This window comes from Gymnoscopelus microlampas (genome assembly GCF_963454915.1).
Source record: "Gymnoscopelus microlampas genome assembly, chromosome: 22".
In the NCBI taxonomy this organism is placed as follows: domain Eukaryota; kingdom Metazoa; phylum Chordata; class Actinopteri; order Myctophiformes; family Myctophidae; genus Gymnoscopelus; species Gymnoscopelus microlampas.
In genome coordinates, this window is record NC_139959.1 from 29,593,615 (window position 1) to 29,615,522 (window position 21,908).

General features: G+C 41.4%; 1 protein-coding gene across 1 annotated transcript in view; it reads right to left on the reverse strand.

Moving 5' to 3' along the window:
• Nucleotides 1–21,908, reverse strand: part of LOC311038580 (uncharacterized protein) — a 41,702-nt gene that overhangs the window by 3,628 nt on the left and 16,166 nt on the right. The window contains exons 14-31 of the mRNA XM_084048153.1: nucleotides 21,654–21,787; nucleotides 20,890–21,126; nucleotides 19,144–19,268; nucleotides 15,236–15,249; nucleotides 12,200–12,333; nucleotides 11,060–11,239; nucleotides 9,286–9,360; nucleotides 9,106–9,177; nucleotides 8,921–9,001; nucleotides 6,783–6,872; nucleotides 5,259–5,357; nucleotides 4,927–5,013; nucleotides 4,252–4,311; nucleotides 4,018–4,151; nucleotides 3,773–3,827; nucleotides 2,674–2,725; nucleotides 1,870–2,003; nucleotides 1,110–1,346 (exon numbers count right to left, since the gene is read on the reverse strand). Of these exons, the coding sequence (XP_083904279.1) occupies nucleotides 1,110–1,346; nucleotides 1,870–2,003; nucleotides 2,674–2,725; nucleotides 3,773–3,827; nucleotides 4,018–4,151; nucleotides 4,252–4,311; nucleotides 4,927–5,013; nucleotides 5,259–5,357; nucleotides 6,783–6,872; nucleotides 8,921–9,001; nucleotides 9,106–9,177; nucleotides 9,286–9,360; nucleotides 11,060–11,239; nucleotides 12,200–12,333; nucleotides 15,236–15,249; nucleotides 19,144–19,268; nucleotides 20,890–21,126; nucleotides 21,654–21,787 (2,000 nt within the window). The remainder of the gene's footprint in view (nucleotides 1–1,109; nucleotides 1,347–1,869; nucleotides 2,004–2,673; nucleotides 2,726–3,772; nucleotides 3,828–4,017; nucleotides 4,152–4,251; nucleotides 4,312–4,926; nucleotides 5,014–5,258; nucleotides 5,358–6,782; nucleotides 6,873–8,920; nucleotides 9,002–9,105; nucleotides 9,178–9,285; nucleotides 9,361–11,059; nucleotides 11,240–12,199; nucleotides 12,334–15,235; nucleotides 15,250–19,143; nucleotides 19,269–20,889; nucleotides 21,127–21,653; nucleotides 21,788–21,908) is intronic.

Genomic DNA, 21,908 nt, shown 5'->3' on the forward strand with positions numbered 1-21,908 from the left:
GACATCAGGACTCTCGTCATATGGTGTTTTGGGGTATGTTGTCAAATGTACAGTATGTAATGTATATGTTGGTGTTAATCAAATGTGGCCTTTCGCCGGCATGTTTCAATGTGTGCAATTGTCTACTTCTGCTATCTCCCATTAGGTGGAGGGACAGGAGTATTGTAATTGGCTAGTTGGTAGTAGGACGCTTATCCCACAGACAGGAGGGACAATTGTGCAGCAATATAATTATAAAATGACATTGCTGTTGTTTGCTGCTTTGAAAAATATTTGAGAATTGAGGTCTTAAACATATGACGCCGATTGGCTTAGTTGAATTTGAGATGAGCTGTGGGCAGACACACACACAGACAGACAGACAGACACGGATGAAAAACATGAATCTCCTGGCGGAGATTAAATATTTGGGCTAACCCTATGAAGGTTTGGGGTCATGAGGCCGAGGCGGCTTCAGTTTGAATAAACTGAAGAAGGAGGCCACTTGTTGAGGTAACTCGGCCAGTACGCTTTGGGCTAGAGCCTGGCTGGGAGCCTGTAATGACATGAATACACAAGTAGTAGAGATAAGCTAGGTGACAACTGGGTACATGGGTTGCGGATGATTTGGGCTTGGAAAATGGTGTTGAACAAGGACAGATTCGTAAAAATACAATAGTTCAAATTAAAGCAATCACACTCTTACTCCAAGATAGAAAGCACATGCAAAATACTGTAGCAGAGTGCAAGCATATTGAGAACAGCTGAAATCATAGTAAAAGCTAGAAAAATGTGCTTCTCAGAGTCGGAGCACAGGTTTCCGCCAGGCCATGTAGTATATGTCAATCCTAGCCAACGGTGCCGGAGATTAGCTGTAGACAGACAGACAGACAGACAGACAGACAGACAGACAGACAGACAGACAGACACACAGACAGACACACACACACACACAGTGTCTCGGCCAAGCCTTCGTCCAGGCAGAGACAACAAACAATTTATAGCTTTTCTGTTTAAATCTGTCTAAATTCGGCTTAAATTTCCAACAACCACCAGTACATCTTTCCAAATACACACCAAGCCATTCATCACACAAACCGAAATGACTGTCAGTTCTAACTATTGCTTACGTTCTGGAACTGCCTGAAGGGCACAAACTGAACGATGTCTCGCATTGCGGATTCGCCCGTCAGAGATCGCAGGCGACCATCGTCTCCATCCAAGAACTCCATGGCGGTGAAGTCGGCCGCACCCACCCCGACGATGATGATGGACATGGGCAGCCGGGAGGCGTTGACGATGGCACTGCGTGTTTGGTCCATGTCTGTGATCACTCCATCAGTTATGATGAGCAGAACAAAGTATTGCTGCCAAGAGAGGAGAAGAGTTATGATTTGTACTTCATTGCATCAAACGATTTACAAGCTCATGCACCACATAGTGAGTTTGTACATCTGCAATTTTAGCATTCAACACCATCGTGTGACGTAGCATAAATTATGCATTATACAATAAAGGAACATCACTGTTGGAACACGACAGCATATCGAACAGTAGGACAGATCTTTCATGGCTTTCATGAAAAAAAGAAATAAAATGTCACCCACAACAAAAGGAGAGGTCACATATCTCCGGTGCCATTTATTTTTTGGAACACATTTAAATTAAAATAATATATACGTTCTTACTGTATACTATAGGGGCACTAGACAACATTCAGCCACTAGATGTTGCAATCATGAAGCCTTCAACATTGTAAGGCGATGACTTCTGAAATATTTTCAAAAATAATAGATCTACAAAGCTGACAACGTGTCGCGATGAGATCGGCTATTATTGATGGATTGATTTTTAATAGGGCTTAAGTGATTAAATACGTAGAATACTCACTGAAGCAGTGGTCTGCTGGAGGGCCTGTTTAGCGAAGGTGGCCACGTGGTTGATGATGGGAGAGAAGTTGGTTGGACCATAGAGCTTCACCTGGGGCAGACACACCCTGTAAGCCTCCACCACCCCTTCTACACCTACACAACACACACACACAGTCCTGATTAAACCAGGTGTCGTGCAAATGAAAAAGGTTCTATAGCTCGCCTCATATGAGACCCCTAAAAAAGGTTCTATATGGTTCCTTAAACCATATTATCGTTGCTGTCGAGCTGAAACCTCCTCTCTAAAATTGTTTGTGTTTTTCGTAAACTAATGACCTACTTGATCACAGTACACTACAGCATCACACAAAAGTATTGAAAGTAGCAGAACTACAAGCTTGAAATGCAACACAATGTGTTTTGAGCTTGTAGATCTGCTACTTTTGCCATTTTTGAATTTGAATCCTGAAAAAGTAACAGTTTTGGACATATGAGGTTTCAACCCGACAGAGACGTTATACAAGTTAGTTCTGAGCTTGCATTCTGAGAGGCAGTATGAGTGCCAATATCTCCCGAATCGCACCAATATAGTAAGCCGGGATCACACTACTCAACATTTTTGTCTTTATGAAAATGTGATAAATAAATTACTACAGCAGCTGTCTAACCTGGTAGTGCAGATAACAAGCATTACTGGGGGGGTTCCCAAGGACTAGAATTGAGAACCTCCAGATATAATCTTCAGTTAAGAGTGTAGATGATTAACAACTGAACCTGGACAATTGCTCAAGTCAACCCTGATATGCCTAAATTATAAACATACCTGCACAGAATGGGTTCGCTGGGTTGAAATTGAGGGGGAACTCATGAGAAACCTGTGGAAAGTATTATGTAAAGAAACAAAACAATCAGACTTGTCATGGCTGTTCAATGCAAACCCTATGAAACAAGACATAGGCTTCTAGTTTGAAGGTGGTAAACTGGCAAAGGGTTTTCTCAGACTTCCATGCAGGAGCTAATTCAATATCCCATCAATGCTGAGATTCGGTATTGATGCGATGGTTTTGTGAGGCAAAACCATTGCGTGGATGTGGCATTCCTGATGTTGGTGCGCCAGCAATATTCCACGGACAATGTGGAACTTTCATAGCATATCTAGCCGTAAAACAAATATTATATCCCAGGGGCCATCTTCCCCTTTATTTGTAAAACATGTATACTGGACAGAACACACAACTGGTCTTGTGGTGGGTTTTCCATTCTCATTACATACTGTACGCCCGACGACATGAAATGGCGTGTTTGATGTCATCAATCGTGTCGCAATGTCAATATTTTGTGGAGAAACACACAGGTATTTTTTGCGACACTATATTATTGAACTCCTCATATCAGAACAAGGGAATTTAAGTTGAAAATGGGCAACATTTGACTTAAAGGCAGGCTGGTACCGCCTGCCGCCTTCATTGCGCTGCTGATAAATACCAACACTTACCACCCTTAAACTAGGGATTTTTTTCTTTTTTTTTGTAGCAAGTAGCAAAAGCTTTGAAATGTCATAAAAGAAAAGACCACAGGGTCTCCAAAACCAGTAGGGTTAATATTACAATCTGCTATTTAGATTATGAGATGAGATATCTTGTTTGCAAAGTTGACATTTGGTCTGAGGAAGGCGCTAAATGTATGGTTCATGGCAATCGGCTATTTGATTTCCAATATGTTGTGTGTATAAGTGGAAATTCTAGCCTACGGGTGGTGCTAGAGTAAGGTACATGAGATCACCCGAACGAGTAGGGGTTATCCTCTAGGGATATGTTGACATAATATACTGTACCACCCACAGAGCCCTGCTGCCAGCGGGGCTAAAAACAGCAGTTTGCAAGTGTTCAGATCAATATATTCATGTGAGAATTCATGTTTACCTGCCATGAAGGAGGAATCTGGGCTCCGAAGCCGAAGGCTGGGAACATCTTGTCACTAAACAGGGCAACACAGACCATCAAGGAACAGCATTTAATGCAATTTAGAAACACTTTCTGAGCCAAGCTAATCGACAGCAGTATCTCAATATCTCCATTGTGAACAAACACGGTTTGGTTACTATTACCATGTCACATCACTGCTCTACCTTAACTTGGTTTCTTTGATAGAAAACCACACCAATCACCTGTCATAGTCCTGGATAACAGTGCCCACGGACCAGATAGCAGAAAGGTACTCATTGACACCCTGCGGGCTGATGTAGTGGAGAGACTGGGGGGACCTGGGGTCCCCGTTGGAGCCGGTGAAGTCAATAGCCACCTGTCAAGAAATGAGAAGGGGGTGCCGACATATTTTAGTTATGGATGTATGGAAGGTGGATGGAATAAATCTAATTATTACCACAGAGCCCAGCACTCACAGTGAAGTTGAGCTGACAGCCTCCCATGATGTAATCCAGGAAGGTATACTCCTTCACCACCTGAAAGGTTAAACATAATGCTAGTAACTCTGCCTGAAACCTACAGAATATGTCGCGTGGACGGGGCGATTCCTCTTTGGCTGAGCAGTATGTGAAACCTGGGTTAGAATACACTAGATATTATATATTGTATCATAAAGACATACTGTTGCAGCGAAACACTAAGGTAGTTTAGAGACAGCATGATAAAATGATATTGAATATTCATACTTGCACACAGTATTACAGTAGTATGTCATTTAAAGGGGCACTAGACACCATTCAGCCACTAGATGTCACACTTTTACAGCCCCTCTATTACATAAGGTTTGTTATTTCCCTGTCACAATCAGGCCTGTGAACATGTAGTCTGCATCATTGTAAGAATATATTTAGGATAAAAGAAAATACCTTATTGAATGAAAATGTATGAATAATGACTGCTTCAGCTTAAGCCTTACATAGGTAAGTAAAACAACAATTCTGAAGTTTCTTTTTTTTTTCAAAGCTCTGTGGATGTATTAATTTATTTTTGTTACACATTTTCTTTAAAATGTAAAACAGGTGTCCAGACTGACCAAACAAAATAACTAATAAAGCTATATATAATATATCTTAACTAATAAAGTTCTGTACCTGGCATAGCTTAAAACCAACGATGCCGGAGTTTTTATAGCTCTTCTTCTTCTGTTTCTTTTTACTGTTGATGCATTCAAACTCCGCCTGAGGGGGAAGTGTGTGTTAATGTGTGTTGCACATTGTTCCGAATTTAGCAATGTGTAAGCTCCTTTAGAGTCCAAACAAGAACAATAATGGCAAAAGCAGTTCCATTTATAGACAAGAGAAGAAAAAACACAAACATACACATGACACACGCACACACGCACACTCACACACACAGACACTCACGCATGCATGCAAACGCAAACACACACACACACACACACACACACATCTCTTCATCTGACCGGAGAGGCTCTATCAGCTTTCTGCAGTTGTGTCAGTGTGGTCTCGAAGGTGCCGATGAGGTCATGTGAGCCGTCGTTGTCATAGTCGTAACACTCAACCTGGGTACAGACAGAAACACTTAGCAATATGGGACTGAAGAGCCAAACATGCAAACAACAACAACAAAAAACCCACTCTGTTTACCCCAGTGGTATTCAGTTATGTGTCATGGTGGCCAACGTGGATTCAGGTTTTCATGCCAACCCCAGGTGGTTTCACTGATAAGTGTGTTACTGTTCTAGTGACGTGACTTTTTGAATGCTAATCCGGAACCGTGGGTTCCTATGGCACATCTGAATTTGCATTAACCCCCAGAAGTCCCTCAGGAGCATTAACCCCCAGTAGTCCCTATTCTGGGGTGAAAATTCAACAAAAAAAGCAGATCTGCAAGCTCACTTGTGATCTTGTAGATTGGCTAATTTTGGCGAAGAGATTTGGCGTAGAGGGAAAAAATGGGATGACCAAGTAAAGACCGTTCGGAGACCCCGGTCAACTAAGTATATAGGGTTTAAGAGGTCAAGGAAATAAGCTCTGTAGCAAACAAAGGTCATGATATTCACATCACCACTACTACTACTCACACATGCAATAATTTAAAGTAAACTTAAGGGAAAAAAACACATTCAGAATTCACAGCTGAGATATCAACAATGGTAATGTATGTAGAACAAAATGTGAAACTCTTAGACTTTAAGACTTTTTGTTAACTACACAGCTTATTTTCTGGATAAATTAAACCCCCTATGGAAGTCACAGCTGAGATATCAACAATGGTAATGTATGTAGAACAAAATGTGAAACTCTTAGACTTTAAGACTTTTTGTTAACTACACAGCTTATTTTCTGGATAAATTAAACCCCCTATGGAAGTTACGAGGACACCCATTGCTAATGGGTCGTCCACACCAAGAACGATACCTATAATAATAACTACAAATATATTAACAAATCATTATAATTCAAGTAAGGTCATGGGGTTGGACCTCCATGGCGCATGTTGGAATACCACCAACCTGGACCCAAAACTCACAAAAACAAACTCATGCAATGGAAACCATCCAAAAACAGAATGCTGCGTAGCACACGGAGAGTGAACCTTGCAAGAGACCTGCAAATGTCATCTACTTTCCATCGACTTCCCTTCACCCAACAAGTGATGGAGTGTTGGACAAAGACAAACACAGTGAAACCGTGGGCCACTCACTTGTTCCGCAAAAAGAGGAACCCGCTCTCTTCCTAACATGATTGCATCAGAAATTGAAAAAGAAAAGGTCTGATTTCAAACTAGCATTAAACGCACTAAAAGCCAGTTCATTATTCTATAGCTACTATGCCAGATATACGTTTTCTCTCTTGAACGGAGAATATAATAAAGGTAAAATCATTGCCATGCAAAGCAAAATACAAGCCCTGGAATTAATCATAATGAATAGATAAATAATTCCACAAAGATCAATACAAATGTTGTGTGTTGCATTTTGTACCTTTATTGGTTTGTCCATGTCTCCTCCACAGAGAGACTGCAGTTGGATTTTGAAGGGTTTCCATGTTGGATTCAGGTTGTTCTGTACCACCTAAGAACATTTTTTTAAATACAATTAAAAAATGCAACTTCCAAATGACTCTGATGAAGACACCTGTTTTTGAAACGTTAGTCTTTTTGCACCATCAATAATAAATTTCCAAATTGACCGTGTGCTACACAACTCATTTCCATTTAGTTAAGATCAATCAGTCCCATTTCTGAGAGACAATCTAGAGTTGCCGTTTAATTATTCATTTTATATTATTACAGAACAAAAACACAGCTGACATATATGTGCTACGCAAAGCAACAATCGCAACGTTAAAATAAAACCTCTTCTATATTTGTGCAACAAGACTGTGTCCATTGTGTCAAAAGTATTACTAATTTACAAAGCTGTTTATACGTACTGTAGCATTTAATCCCATATTCAGTCAGTGTATCAAAAATAATGCCAAAACCTTATTATGACAACAGCTTTTATTTTGATAATGTTATAGAGTAGGATTACAAGATAAAAATCTAACAGACAGTGTAATGCTGTCATCTGGCAAACTGATCAAATAAATCCAGTTTGTTTGCCTGTGTGTTGCATGTTTTCCCCTCTCTCTGCCCTCAGTTTACTATCTCTCTATTGTTCTCTATAAAAGAAAATGCAAATGTCCGCTAATAATGGAATGAGACAGGTCTGTTTCAAAGTGTAATGCTTGTAACATAGATAAAACAAGATAACACACACACACACACACACACACACACACACACACACACACACACACACACACACACACACACACACACACACACACACACACACACACACACACACACACACACACACACACACACACACACACACACACACACACACACACAGTGCAAGGAGTCGGTGAGTTAGTTAGCTGCAATACCAGATCTTCCCCTTTTTTTTGGTCAAATATCTTTCTGGTATTTTTTGTTCCATTCGGTCACCCACCATTTTTTCATTTCTACAAGAATGGGTTGGGGCCAAGACGCAAAAAGGACAATGGGATGTTTAAAACATGTTTCCATTGTATTACAAAGAAAAAGAATAGAACACGCCCAGGTTTGACAATGTTTAGACCTTGGGCTCTTCACCGGGTTAAACTCAAGAAGTTGTTACCACATCCACAATAGAGTAATATTGTGTCACAACACAATAGAGTAATAAGTCTGGGTCAAATAATATACACACAGTATTAAACATTTACATATTGTGCAACAGTGGAAGAACAAGTGAAAAGAAAAACATGATTACGGAATCTGAATAGATTTACATAAGCTTCATCAGGGGATTGAACATGTTAGATGTCCCTGACGAGAAGGAGATCTGAACACACTGCTGCTACAGTGACAATCCTTTTGGATTTATACATTGGATTCTACTGTACAGTATGTGTCCCAAAGGCATGAATGAGGACGTCCCAATTCATCACTTTTTGTAACTTCTTGTTTCCCAGCCATGATTGAAGCTACCTGATTATGTAATTCTATTCAGATTTCAGCAATCATGTTTTCTCTTGTGTTTTCCACTGTTGCACTATATGTAAATGTTTAACACTGTATATATTTGATCCTGTGATTACTCTATTGTGTTCCACGCATCAATAATTACATGAACTGTGGGTGTCTATGTATGTGGGTGTAGAGGTACACACTTCTTGAGTTTGACGTGACGAAGAGCCCAGGCTTGAAACAAAACATAATAAATGGTAGTGGAAGCATATGAGTGTGCAGGTTTTCCCACTATGACTTGTTTTAACCTAGCACCCCAAAAAGCCATAATGCGTATTTCATTATCCACTGTATTACAACATTGTTATACAATGAGAACCCATCCTTTCCTTAAACTTCCTGTTACAAGAGATAAGGACAAGAGATAAGGAATCCCCACCACCACCATAATTGCAGGAAGGACTTCTGACTTCCTCAGGGTGAAGAGACATTACAATGCATTGTGTGCATAGAATAGCACAGTATGCACTACGTAGCGTGCGCACATACTGTACGGATGCCATTCAAATGACTGCATAGCTACAGCCACTAGTGTCAGCTGGGTGAGTCAATGGGTTTTACCTCTGTTCTGTGGGCCAGCTGCCATGCAGTCTCTGTCTGCTTGTAGAACTCCAGGTATGGGTCAGACTTGCCAAAGAAATCCTGCAATAATATAAGGAGGAACATAACCGTTTTTTTTTCTGGTGTCAATGAAATGACCATTCTTAACTCAGAAGATAAAGGCTATAGTCAACGATGTGTTTTACCTTGTTGTCAAGCTTCCTGGCTTCCACCTCAAAATTCACCACCCTGCTGTCATTTATTTCTTCGGCACTGATCTACAGTGACAGAAATACAGAGAGTAAAACACCAACAATAACGCGCACACACACACACACACACACACACACACAGACACGCACACAACTTCTTGCTCGCATACTCACAGTGATGGTCCCTTTTCCAGCAGGTCTGTTGTTCTTCAGGACCAGCGGTCGGGTATATTTTTTACTGGACACCACCTGCAAAGGCAGCAGCACACAAGAGCATGATAAAAGCTCTTATCTGTAGCAGAACGATACATACAACCCATAGCAGGCTCCCACATAATTACAAAGCAAGCAGGCAGAATCAACATATGGACTCAGGTTTCCCCAAGTCTAAATAGTGGTGACTTGTGATGTTGGCATTTGAACATGTGTGACAACAAGAGAGTGGGGTCTTATGACACCAGCTGAACAGGTTCTGCCACTAGCATGGTTGTCTGGATATTAGGGATGTGCAAAATCTGGTACAATATTCAGTATTGGTATAATGAAGGAAATGAAGGCTATTCATGCCTTCATTTCCTCACGACTCGATTACTGCAATTCCCTCTACACCTTAGAACAGTCATCTCTCAGGCGCCTACAGCTGGTCCAAAATGCTGCGGGCCCGCCTTCTTACTGGCACAAAAAGACGTGAGCATATCAGGCCTGTCCTGGCCTCACTTCACTGGCTCCCGGTCAATTTTAGAATTAATTTTAAGGTCCTTTTATTTGCTTTTAAATCTCAACATGGGCCAGCTCCACTATACCTCGCTGAGCTCATAGAACCATACACTCCAGCCAGGGCCCTAAGGTCTGCTGATCAGTCGTTACTGATCGTCGCACCAACCAATAAAAGGACCAGGGGTGGCCACGCTTTTGCTGCTGCCGCCCCCCGCGCTTTGGAACAACCTCCCTCTCCCCATCCGATCTGCCCAGTCCATTGGGGTTTTCAGATCCCTCCTTAAAACCTGTTATTCTCTCTGGCTTTTAATTGCCCTTGATCCACTATTGTGTCTTAACAATGTACTGTATCATTCTGTCTGTGCGCCAATGGGTGCTTATTGATGCATTGATGCTTTGTTTGTCTCAACCTTGTACAGCACTTTGGTCAGCTTCCGCTTATTTATAAATAAAATTTGCTTTGATTTGATTTGATATAATCATTCGGATACTGCACAAACACACAGGATAGGAATATTAGAATAAACATTTACAATATGATTCAATACAATACGTTTGTCAATATCTAGCCTGAAACATCACATACATAATTACTTATAGCTACACTTGGAGCAACATACAGCTAAGTGATGCAACAGCATTTGTCACATAATGGCAACAGTAGCCAATCAACTTCCTGTAGTCATGTAGTCCTTAATCACTTTCTGGTGTCCATATTTTGGGCATCATTATAGGCCAAATCGCTGTTTACATCTCTAAGCGTTGCTCCAAGAGTGGCTTCAAGTATTTATGTGATGTTTCAGACTACATTTGACAAATGTATTGTATGTATCTTCTTTTAGTGATCAAGTGATTGGCTAAGCGAATCGCGAATAGCTAAAGTAAGTGCCTGATTCACCAAACGAACTCATTCCGCGTCACCAATGTTAAGTGGCAACGTGTGTAATAGAACAGAAAGTATGAGAGCTGTGGTCATGGGTGACGGAAGCGAACAAAATATTTAAGCCAACCAAGAAATACAAAATATATTGATAAGTGGACATAGAACTATGACAATGTGTGAGAATGTGTCAGTATCAGGAAGAATTTTGTGCTGGTGCCAGGATACACTCAGCTGAAACATATATTGTACCAGGTGTACAGTGGTAAAGAAAGTACAAGAACTACTAATCAGTGGCTAACTAACCAGAAGTGATAGAGCGTGTCTTCAGGAGAAGAGTCAGAAGCTCACCTGGCCCATGGTACACTCCAGCTCCCCCAGGAAGTCATCATCACTCAGGTCTACGGTCTTGTTGTCAATGTCATAGATGCCAAACTTCAACTTTTGGACGATCTCAAAGTAGTAGTCGACCACAAACTTTTTGGCAAACTTTGGACTGAGGCAGTTCTGCACTTTCTCTGTGCGGCCCAGCTGTTGGCAAAGGACAGAACTTTTCATGTTATGGTTTCAAAACACACAGACGGGGGACACCCGTTGCACCATGAGCACATGTATTAGTCAACAAGTCCAGGCAGTATCTCATCATGATCTTAACTTCCGTTCCGTTGTTTATTATGCACTGACAAACTCAAGCAGAGCAACTCACTTTCGATTCACACAGTGACAAATTTTCCATTAAAAGGTTAATGTTTAGCAATCCCCGTGATCACATCACAGCAGGGACAACTTAGCCTCGGTCCCAGCCTCACTCATCTGTGAACAGAAGAGCCTGGTCACGACCTAAAGCAGCGAGTGTCTAGGAAGTCCTGAGTGGACAGGATTTCTGTCGTACGCGTTTTCCCTCGGAAACGATATTTTTTGACCAATCACAACACTCGTTTCATTCACGGAGAATGTCAACAGATTTGTAAAGCATCAACGTAATTTCCTTGGGTGGTACTTCTGCCAAATTCAACCATTTCCGGTTGTCACTTCCTAGACAACCAACAGCCCAGGTCTTGCCCAGGGTGGGGACAACTAGTGTCCTAGCAGCAACGCTTAAGAGAAAATGACTGATTTCACACAGCCGACCAGTTTTTCGAATAGTTGTTTGAGTTCCACTTATAATAGGATCAGTGTTGGAATTCGATATTGACAGTCAGTCTAATAGTTTTTATTAGGGATATATTCCAGAGTAGTTTTCAAGTAGGATTAGCTTTGGGATTCCAAATGGTTTTGAGGTCAGGGTAGTACTAGTACCCCGCCCCAATGGACAATGGAGAACAGCCGGAGACGTGTCATTGCTGCATCTGCCTCCCTCTCTCTCTCTCTCTAAATACAGTACACAAACTACTAACACAGTCATCTTTAAAACAAAACAAACTCATTCAACATTGCACTGATCTTTGTTTCAAATCAGTAATCGCATAATAATGTTCGATCCCTCCTCACCTCATACCACTGGGACTGTGCGCTGCTGGTGAGCAACACGCACAGAGGGTCAGACTTTGAGCCAATGTCTTTATCCAGAACATTGTCACAGCTGACAGTCAGCTCCACCTTAGTTACACACTGGGCAGCCATGTCTGTTAACACACAAACATAGACATGAGTACAGGGAAACCCTGTTTCCTGTACTCACTACAAGCTGTAGGCCTGTCACAATTATTACATAATCGCCTAATCGCAATTATTTGAGATAATCACAATTATTTTGCATAATCGTTTCCATGAAAATGAAAAATGTTCATACATTTTGAAACATTTTCCAAAAATAGCAGATCTACAAGCTTACAACAAGTGACGTGTTGTGTAAGCTTGTAGATACTATTTCCGCTATTGCAAAACATTTGTGAAACTATAATATTATCAAATGTGTCAGTAAATTCTTTGTATGTTTACATTATTTGTCATATCTGCCATGTGCAATTTGTGATTATGAATCCTAAAAAACAAACAGAAATTAAACAAAAAAAATTAAATGTTCAATGCCAATAACACAATTAAATTGTTAATCGCAATTATTTTGTGTGACGATTATTAGTCAATTTAAATTTGTAATCGTGACAGCCCTAACAAGCACACTTGTACTAGGGCAGAGGTCTTCAACAGGGGGTCCGGGACCCCTAGGGGGTCCTCAGAGTTACTACAGGGGGTCCGCCAAATCGTTGTGTGATTTTTACATTAACCACTTCAACCAAGCATCCCTATTCTAAGGAGAACTTTAGCCAAAAATAGCAGATCTACAAGCACACAACTCTGCTATTTTTGACTAAAGTGGTTTGATGTAGGGGGGAAAAGAGCAGATTAAGTACAGAGTGAAAGGTCAGGTTTACTAAGTATTGTTTAAGTGCAAGGTTAAATGTCTGGAAATACACATTAACATGAATCCAACATGATAGTGCTGTGAAACAAGTCTATGAAGCTGCCTATGAAATCTATGAAAAAAAAAATATTTTATACAATATATAATGGGGGTCCCTACCTTATCTCGCTTTCAGCCAAGGGGTCCTTGGCCTGAAAACGTTGAAGACCCCTGTACTAGGGACTATAGAGGAGTAAAAAGCAGGTTCAAGTGAGGCTGACACTACTTTCTGCTGCATGCATCACACCTCGAGGTGTGATCTGACTGTATGATGCATGCAGCAGAAAGTAGTATCAGCGCAGGACTGTGTCTGATGTTTAGTCTGCAAATGTTTTGTTTTACTTTATTTGTTTATTTAGACGGGACACCGCATATTAATGAACATTACATGACACTGCAACATAAATACACCGTATTTAGCAAATATGCTATTGCTAATTTAAATCCGCAGTACCCACAGAAAACACATAACAAAAACAGGCAGACGGTTACGGTGGGAGTGCATCACAATCACATTACATTACACAGGGAAACAGAGCAAACAACATAAAAACAAGAACAAAAGGTACAAAGTCAATCTATTTTAAGGCTAAGACCAAATCAAGTTCCACTTAACTCGTGTAGTATTACACTGGGAAATTAGCAGCGTTTTTACAGGCCAATATATATTTGTATACTAAAGTGAATTGTGTATAAAGCGCAGCATTGCTTTCAAGTAGTAGGACGCGTTGTCAAATAAAGTGCATGATTATAAATACTCGCAAGTTTAGTTATCAAGAAACCTTTTTTTAGATTGTACAAAAATTATCCGTAATATTATACGTAGATTACGTACCAAGACGGACACCGCTGTTTGTCGTAAACACACACACGGCTCTGTGAGTCAGTTACAATCAACGCGGAGGCAGAGCCATTCAAAGGGTCTTATTTACGAGCTCATTTCCCTGGTTCTGTCATGGAAACAATAGACTGAGAGAACGAGAGCAATCCATGGTCTCGAAGGGCGGATCCAAACCCAGGCGCCCGGAGCAGGCGCGTCCTCCGATTGCTTCACCAATCTATGTCCCCGCCTCCCCCCCCCTCCCCCCTCCCCCCCCCCCCGGTCTGTGCACGGAGCAGGCTGACGTCACCAAATTTAGAGCGACGCCCCTCTGCACTCTGAATGGTTAGGAGATAACAAGCTTCAAAGACCATCGTTCCTGCATCGTTCCCCCAGACTTTTTTCTTTTGTAACAAAAAAAATGGCTGGGTTTCCGAGGCTATGGAAACAATGATGAGGTAAATAACGTACAGTCATAATACGGTACTCAACAAGCATCCTATAGGCCGGAAGGACAGTGGCGCGGTGATTGGCTAGTTAGTTGGTGGCCAGAGCCTCGAGTGCTAGACAATCTAGACGTTATTTATTTTACAAAACTGTCTCTGTCACTGTCTCTCTTTTACAACACGTAATGCCATCATGTTAGCCTTGGATCAAGGCTATCATAGACGTATTTTTTTTAATCGATTTTGACATTTGCATCATAGATACGAAAAGTGAAAGTCAGACTCGATCAATAGTCTTGATCTATCCTGAGATGATCAATTACAACTTGAACTTTGAAATTATTCAACAGGGGTCTTCAACATTTTTCAGGCCAAGGACCCCTTAGCTGAGAGAGAGATGAAGCAGACCCCCACACACTACAATACTGTAGGCCTATACAATTGTGTTGCAGATACAACTTTTTGTTATCAACTCTCCAAAAATAGCCGATCCACAAGCTTGTAGATCTCCTATCTTCGGCTAATGTTCACATCCCACCACACATATTTGGCGGACCCCCTGTAATTTCTCTGAGGACCCCCTTGGGGTCCCGGACCACCAGTTGAAGACCCCTGGATTACATGATAACATTTTCTTGAATGACAGAACCTACTACAGTAAATTGGTTGCCATGCGCCGTTGCCTGACAACCAGAAGTAATCACAGCGTCCCTCTGGGCTATGGGATCTAAAGCCTCCCAAGTAACATAAAGTGGGTGTGGTTAGAGAACCGTTGATACATACAGCTATGGTCCGAATCATACTACTACTACTACTACTAATAATACAAATAACGTTGAAATAACACTCAAACTCACCCGTCGGAAGAGGTCTTTGTTTAATTCAGTCGTTACACAGGTAGTATAAATGAAGACTAACTATAGCGGAGTTCTTCAGAGACTTCCAGGCAGGCAGCTGGGCCGAGATGAGAATGTGTGGGGCGGAGCTAAATGACGTATGGGTGCGCTCGTTTATGATTATGTCATGGATCTCCCCGTTTCCCCTGCAGCGCACCTGATTGATGGATTGAATACTCTATTAACAGTTTGCAAAGACACACACAGGGAAGTAGGCCTACAGTTCAATATAAGGTCTGTTTAGAGGATTTTAAACCCAAGAATGCACTGTGGGCTTGTTTCCATTGGGGTCCTTTCTCCTTTGTACTCAATAGGCTGTATGCACAACATAGAAATTGGGCCCCTTCCTTACTTCCTTCACTGGTGTTACCAATAATACTAATTAAGGCTCTGTTCCATTTAGTGTGGCATAGTGGTTGTCTTATTTTCAAGGACCCCCATAACTCTGAGAGTGTACAAATGGAACCAAATGGACCCGTAAGGGTCCATTTGGTTCCATTTGTACACTCTCAGAGTTACACACCCACCATAAGGGTCCATTTGGGAACCAAAATGGAGTTTTTCTAGTGAGCCAAAATGTCGATATCAGCACCCTGACCAGAATGGAACAGAGCCTTCATTAGTATCATTGGTAACACATGTGAAGGAAGTAAGAAGAGGCCCAATTTCTTTCCAATATGGCTGCTGTGCATAGAGCCAATTCAAGTCAAGAAGAAGTTTGACAGGTACATGGGTGTCTTTGTGGTGTAGTGTATCTTGTAGACCAGTCATCAGGCAAGTTGCTGTACTCTGTCCTCTACCCTGAGCCATCTGACCCTAGCAAAGTGAGCAGGGGTTAAATGAGTTGTATAGATGTAAGGTCAAGTTTGTTTTGGGATGTCTGGGGCCTTGTTTTTAAGGCCTTTTTGGTGGTATGGGTGTTCACTCTCCATTCCGACATCTCACCACTCCGACTAGTGGCTTCCGCGTGCGGTTAGGGTTAGGGTTGGGGTTAGGTATAGGGTTCGTCAACGTCGGAAAGGCGACACGTGAGGTGCATGCATAGTCGAAGTGACATTGAATGCATGCCCCTGCTAGAGTCCTCTATGCCTGCATTCTTACTGACCAGTAATTAGTAACTGAAGTTGTCAAATAATTGTAGTGGAGTAAAAGTACAATATTTGCTTCTGAGATGTAGTGGCGTAGAAGTAAAAGTACAGAAATACTCCAGTAAAGTAAAACTTACCTCAAAATTGTACTTATACAGTACTTGAGTAAATGTAAAAGTACATTATCATGATTATTATTATATTAATAGACTTATGCTGTATCGAATTGAATACACAGGACCTCAATGGAAATAAGCCCTGGGCTTTTTGGGTTATCTGTTTAGCATCCCTTTGTAAAATGTTAAAGTATTCAATGTAACCTCTCCCATATTGTTTTTATAAGGTGTAAAACTCTGCCTACATATCCTTACACAGTATTTATGCTTTATACCCAGAGGTGGACTAAGTACTCGACCCCAGTACTTGAGTAAGAGTACAGATATTCCTTGGTCAAATTTACTCCACTATAAGTAAAAGTAGGTTTACAGCAAACCTCCATATATTATGTTTTATAAAGAATAACTCCTTTTAACAGGTCATTCAAGCAGTCTTGTTTCCAATGAGAACCTGTGAGCAATTAGGGGTTAAGAGTCTTGCTCAGGGACAAATTTCATTTCATCGATACATATGCTGGCCTGGCCTGGAATCGTACCTGTGGCAACCAGGGCCTCTGGCTCCCTAGGTGGGCTCACTAACCACTCAGCTATATATATATATATATTAAAGCCTACATATATTATGCTTTATACCTCAGCTTAAATCATTATAACACACACACACACACACACACACACACACAGTAAACCTTTGCTTGTATGTTATTCTTCTTCTCCTCCTCGCTTAAGAGAATAGTATGCAACAGTAAGGACACCCCAGGATGAGATAAACAATTTTATTGATTAGATAGTGCAGTAGACGTTGAAAGTTTGTGTTCCTTTAATTTCAGAACAGGCATACTGTACATTGAATAGGAGAACACAAGAAGCAGCAAAACTAATTAGCAAGCAATAAGAGTTACTGTTAGAGATTTTCCCCGCAATAATACTGAAATAAATAAATAAAAGAAATTACTATAAGTCCAGTTTAACTTCCCAAACTGGAAGGGTTAGACATGGGTTACTATGCATACAATAAAGACATTAATAATGTAGATGTAATTGGCACAGTGGTAATATTTGCACAAATAACAGCCTCATTGCACAAAGATACAAGGTGTTACACCATAACACCAACAGTCATTTATTTGCAAATCTATTTGCATTTGTACTTTCGTACAAAATAAAAGTCTAATTATTTTGTTAAAAATAAATCTAACAAAGTGTACTAACATATTCGTTTGTCTCTGTTAAAAGGTTATATAACTTATTATGTAGAGTCTGTTCACGCTACAATATGGAAATATAAACGTAATGATGCCTTTACAGTTTGAATTTACTAAAAGAAAAGAAAAGTAACACGGTATTCAACAAAGCTGTATAAACTAACATGGCAAAGGCATACCGCTATTTCTAAAACAAATGGGCACCAGCTACCATTCAGATATGCTAGTAGCACCCAGGGGACATTAACTGTCACAAATAACCAAATACAGAGTAATTATTGTTCAGCAGCAGAGGTACAAAATAGCAATCTGTATACTAACAAAAATGGCACCGTTATGTGTAAAAAAAATGTTCTTAAAAAGCGCATTATTATCAAAGTCCTGTTAATTGTAAACATTGTTTAAGGCTAGTTAGTGTATTTGGTCCAGCCTTACTGGATCAACGTGTGGTAATTACAAATCATCTTCATGCTGTGAAATGTAACAATTTTAAACAAGAACACTAAAATAAACATTGCTGGCACTTAAGTCACATGAATTGTATCTAATTACTCATGTTAATAAAGGAAAGTGGCTTTATATTATGATTAGTATACTAAACACTACCATGCTCAGCTTAGATGAAGACGTGACTTTTAAATTTAAAGGCTAACACATGTGGAATGTGACCATGCCTGACAGATTCTCTGGTGACTTCTAGATGTCGCATACGGTAATATGAAAAACTAAAGATTGTCAGACCAAAGGGGAGTGATATGGAAAACATGCAGAGGATGCAGGTCCTTTGTCTGGGGGTGACATGCTTGGCTGGGGACGTGGAGTTGCTTGAAGCCAAGATGGGGCACCTGAGCTAAGAGTTCCAGACAGACAGATGTGGATTTCTAGTATTCTGGTAGAAAGATTAACTGATTTGCAGACAGGATGAAAAGTGCAGTCCATTGGCTATATATGGGATGCTTGGATGGATATGTGCAAAATGAAAAAAATAAACAAAAACACAACAACTAACAATTGCATTTTGTGCAAATGTTTCATTATATACAAACATAGGCCAAAAAAACAGACAATGTTTTCAGTGTCCAAAATAAATCCAAGATATATGTCAGACCATGGATTTCTGGATTCCAAAAGATATTTTGAAATATCATTTTTGGCCAATTATTTGTACATTTTCAAATGTAGATTTGAGATACTTGCATTGGTTTCACGGGTACTGACATGGATATGCTTGACTAACGATGTGTGGGTCAACTTGTGACCCGCGGGTCTCATGGGTAAACCCAGAATTAGTCCACAATTTGGACAGATTCGGATCAGACTTTTTCTCTCCGTTTTGAGATGTTGGGTGGGTAAATAGCACCGGGCACCATGTTGGGTGGGTAAATAGTTTGGCAGGCACCACGTTGGGTGGGAATATTGTTAGAGACGATGTAGTTACTTGAAGTAGGAGTGTTTAGGACACCACGGGAGGGGCTGTTGCGGAGGGGCTGACGCCCGGTGGCTTCAGCTTCATGGTGTTGAAGAAACCCATTACCTGACCTGGAACCTCAGCCAAGACATTCTGAGCCAGTGCTTCTTGAGGACCCTGTAGAGACAGAGACAGAAAGAGAGAGAGAGAGAGAGAGAGAGAGGGTGTGTGTGAGAGTGAGGTGGAGGGTGGCGGCATGTGGTAATATTTGACGGTTTAGTCACCAGTAGCTTGGAAAACTGTAACCATGGAAACAGGCCAACTGTGAGATAGCAGATAGCAGCCATCTACAAGCAACACGTTGTTTAAGAGTTCTTTCCAAACACAGTATATCACACATCACAGTGACAAAGATCAGGCAACTCCTAAAACACTATACAAACAGATCTGTTTGCTGCATATAGTAATGAAAGTGCACATATAGAATGAGATAACAGATGGTTAAAGAGTGATTAAACATTAAGAAGAAACTTATGAGGCTGCTGCATTCTACTACTTATGTTCGTCCAAAGTTTGTCGATTATGACATGCCCAGAATGTCAGAAGGGATGCTGGGGTTAATGTGGTTAAGCCATGCAGCCTTGCATACAGGCAGAGCAGAGAGGGTTGGGGGGTTGGGCACTGAAGCTGACTCATAGCGGGATGGTCCTACTGTACATTTCTAAGAAGGCCTGGGATCGTTGGGGGGCTTCAGCTGAAATATATTGAAGAAGGAAGCCACTTGGTCAGGCAGCTCTGCCAGTACACTCTGGGCAAGAGCTGCAGTGCCTGCCTGCAATGAGATATAGATATGTGTGACAAGATGCGTGCATTACATTCGAACATCAATATAGGCCTTGCAACTTGGAACGATACTAAAAGTAGGTGGTGAATGTACAGTGAAAGATTTAGGCCTCTAGCAGACATTCTTATCCAGAGCGACTTACGGTCACGTAAGTAAAAGTAGAGTGCAAAGAAACACAATGGAGTGCTTCTAGTAACTAGTATACCAGGTTAACATAAAACCTAGCATCTGTCTAAACAACATATCTGAATAACATACATAGTATTTGGAGGTCAAGCAAACAGTATCCAAAAGTTTCCTAGGGCATTATGGGCATCACTTCTTGTCAATTTGGTCCCTGATACCTGATCAAATCGACAGGAAGTGATGCCCATAATGCCCTAGGAAACTTGTGGATACATCCATATAAACCAGCGGTTCTCAAACTATGGTTCGCGACCCAAAGTGGGGTCGCGGGAAGGTGCCGTTGGGGTCGCGCCTTAGCAACCAAAAAAAGCGACCAGCGTGAAGGGGACTGTGATGAATGCAATTAGTGTTCATTGAGTACACCCTTAGTCTAGTCAGGCAGGGTTGTTATATAAGCCTGACCAGCTATACCCATTCTCATTCACTTTAAATGGCAGAAGCCAAAGAGAACTGTGAGAGTTCATGACAGGGACGACCACTTGACTCCTCATACACAGACGGGGGGGGGGGGGGGGGGGGGTATATGGGGTCGTGGTATAAAAAAGTTTGAGAACCCCTGATATAAACAACAGTGAACAAGTAACCAGTCCAACATATCTGCATAGTATAACTAGCATCTATCAAAAACATAGGCGTCATGGAGGGATACAAGGAAAGAGTTGCAACTTAAGTGAGGTTAGCTTTAGACACAAGCCATATCAAGAAGCCACAGCACTCGTGCAGAATGTGTAAATGCAGAAGCCTGTGATGTTTAATGCTGTTGCTTACGTTCTGGAACTGTCTGAAGGGAACAAACTGGACGATGTCTCGCATCGCGGCTTCGCCTGTCGCCGAGCGCAGGTTACCATCGTCTCCGTCCAAGAACTCCATGGCTTCAAAGTCGGCCCCGCCCACCCCGACGATGATGATGGACATGGGCAGGCGCGACGCGTTGACGATGGCACTGCGTGTTTGGTCCATGTCTGTGATCACTCCATCAGTTATGATGAGCAGAACGAAGTATTGCTGCAAACAGACGAGAAGTGTTGGTGAGAGGGGGGAAACATTAATATTTTCTTTTAATACATTTTGAGCAGCCGATTATTTGTACTGTACCTTTTTCCTCCCCAATTTAGTCCTTACGCCAATTAATTCCTCCCTGTACACTACTGTTGTAACCAACTGGCTCACTTGCCAGTGAGGAGCCCCCACCGGGAGGACCCAGCGCCTTCGTCCTACTGTTACTGCACATACACCTCAGCCCGTAGGAGTAGCATAGACACGTAGCACATGTTAGCATAGATGCTCGACAAATCCGGATGCACTGTGGTGTATTCGTCCCCTAGACTCCGTGGTGGTGGGCAGGTACTTTACACTCCCACCCACACACACACAACCGCCCCACCCATCCATCCATCTATCCATCATCACCCATTTGTCATTCACATTATATCCCAGTATTAACTCATACTGTAGTTGTTGCTTAGATGTGTGAAATGAGTTTAGGCACAAACAGGACTATTTCCCTCTACTTGAGATTGTCAGCTACTCACCGAGGCGGTCTCCTGCTGGATAGCCTGTCTGCCAAACTGGGCTACGTGGTTGATGATTGGAGCAAAGTTTGTTGGACCGTACAGCTTGATCTGGGGCAGACATTGCTGGTAGGCAGCCACAACCCCTTCTATACCTGAAACACATCACAAAATATACATCTACCTATTTATCTGTGTATGATAGGTGCTTCAAAAATATTATTTCATTATATTACATTTGCACACACATATTTAAATCAGAAAAACTGAATTAAT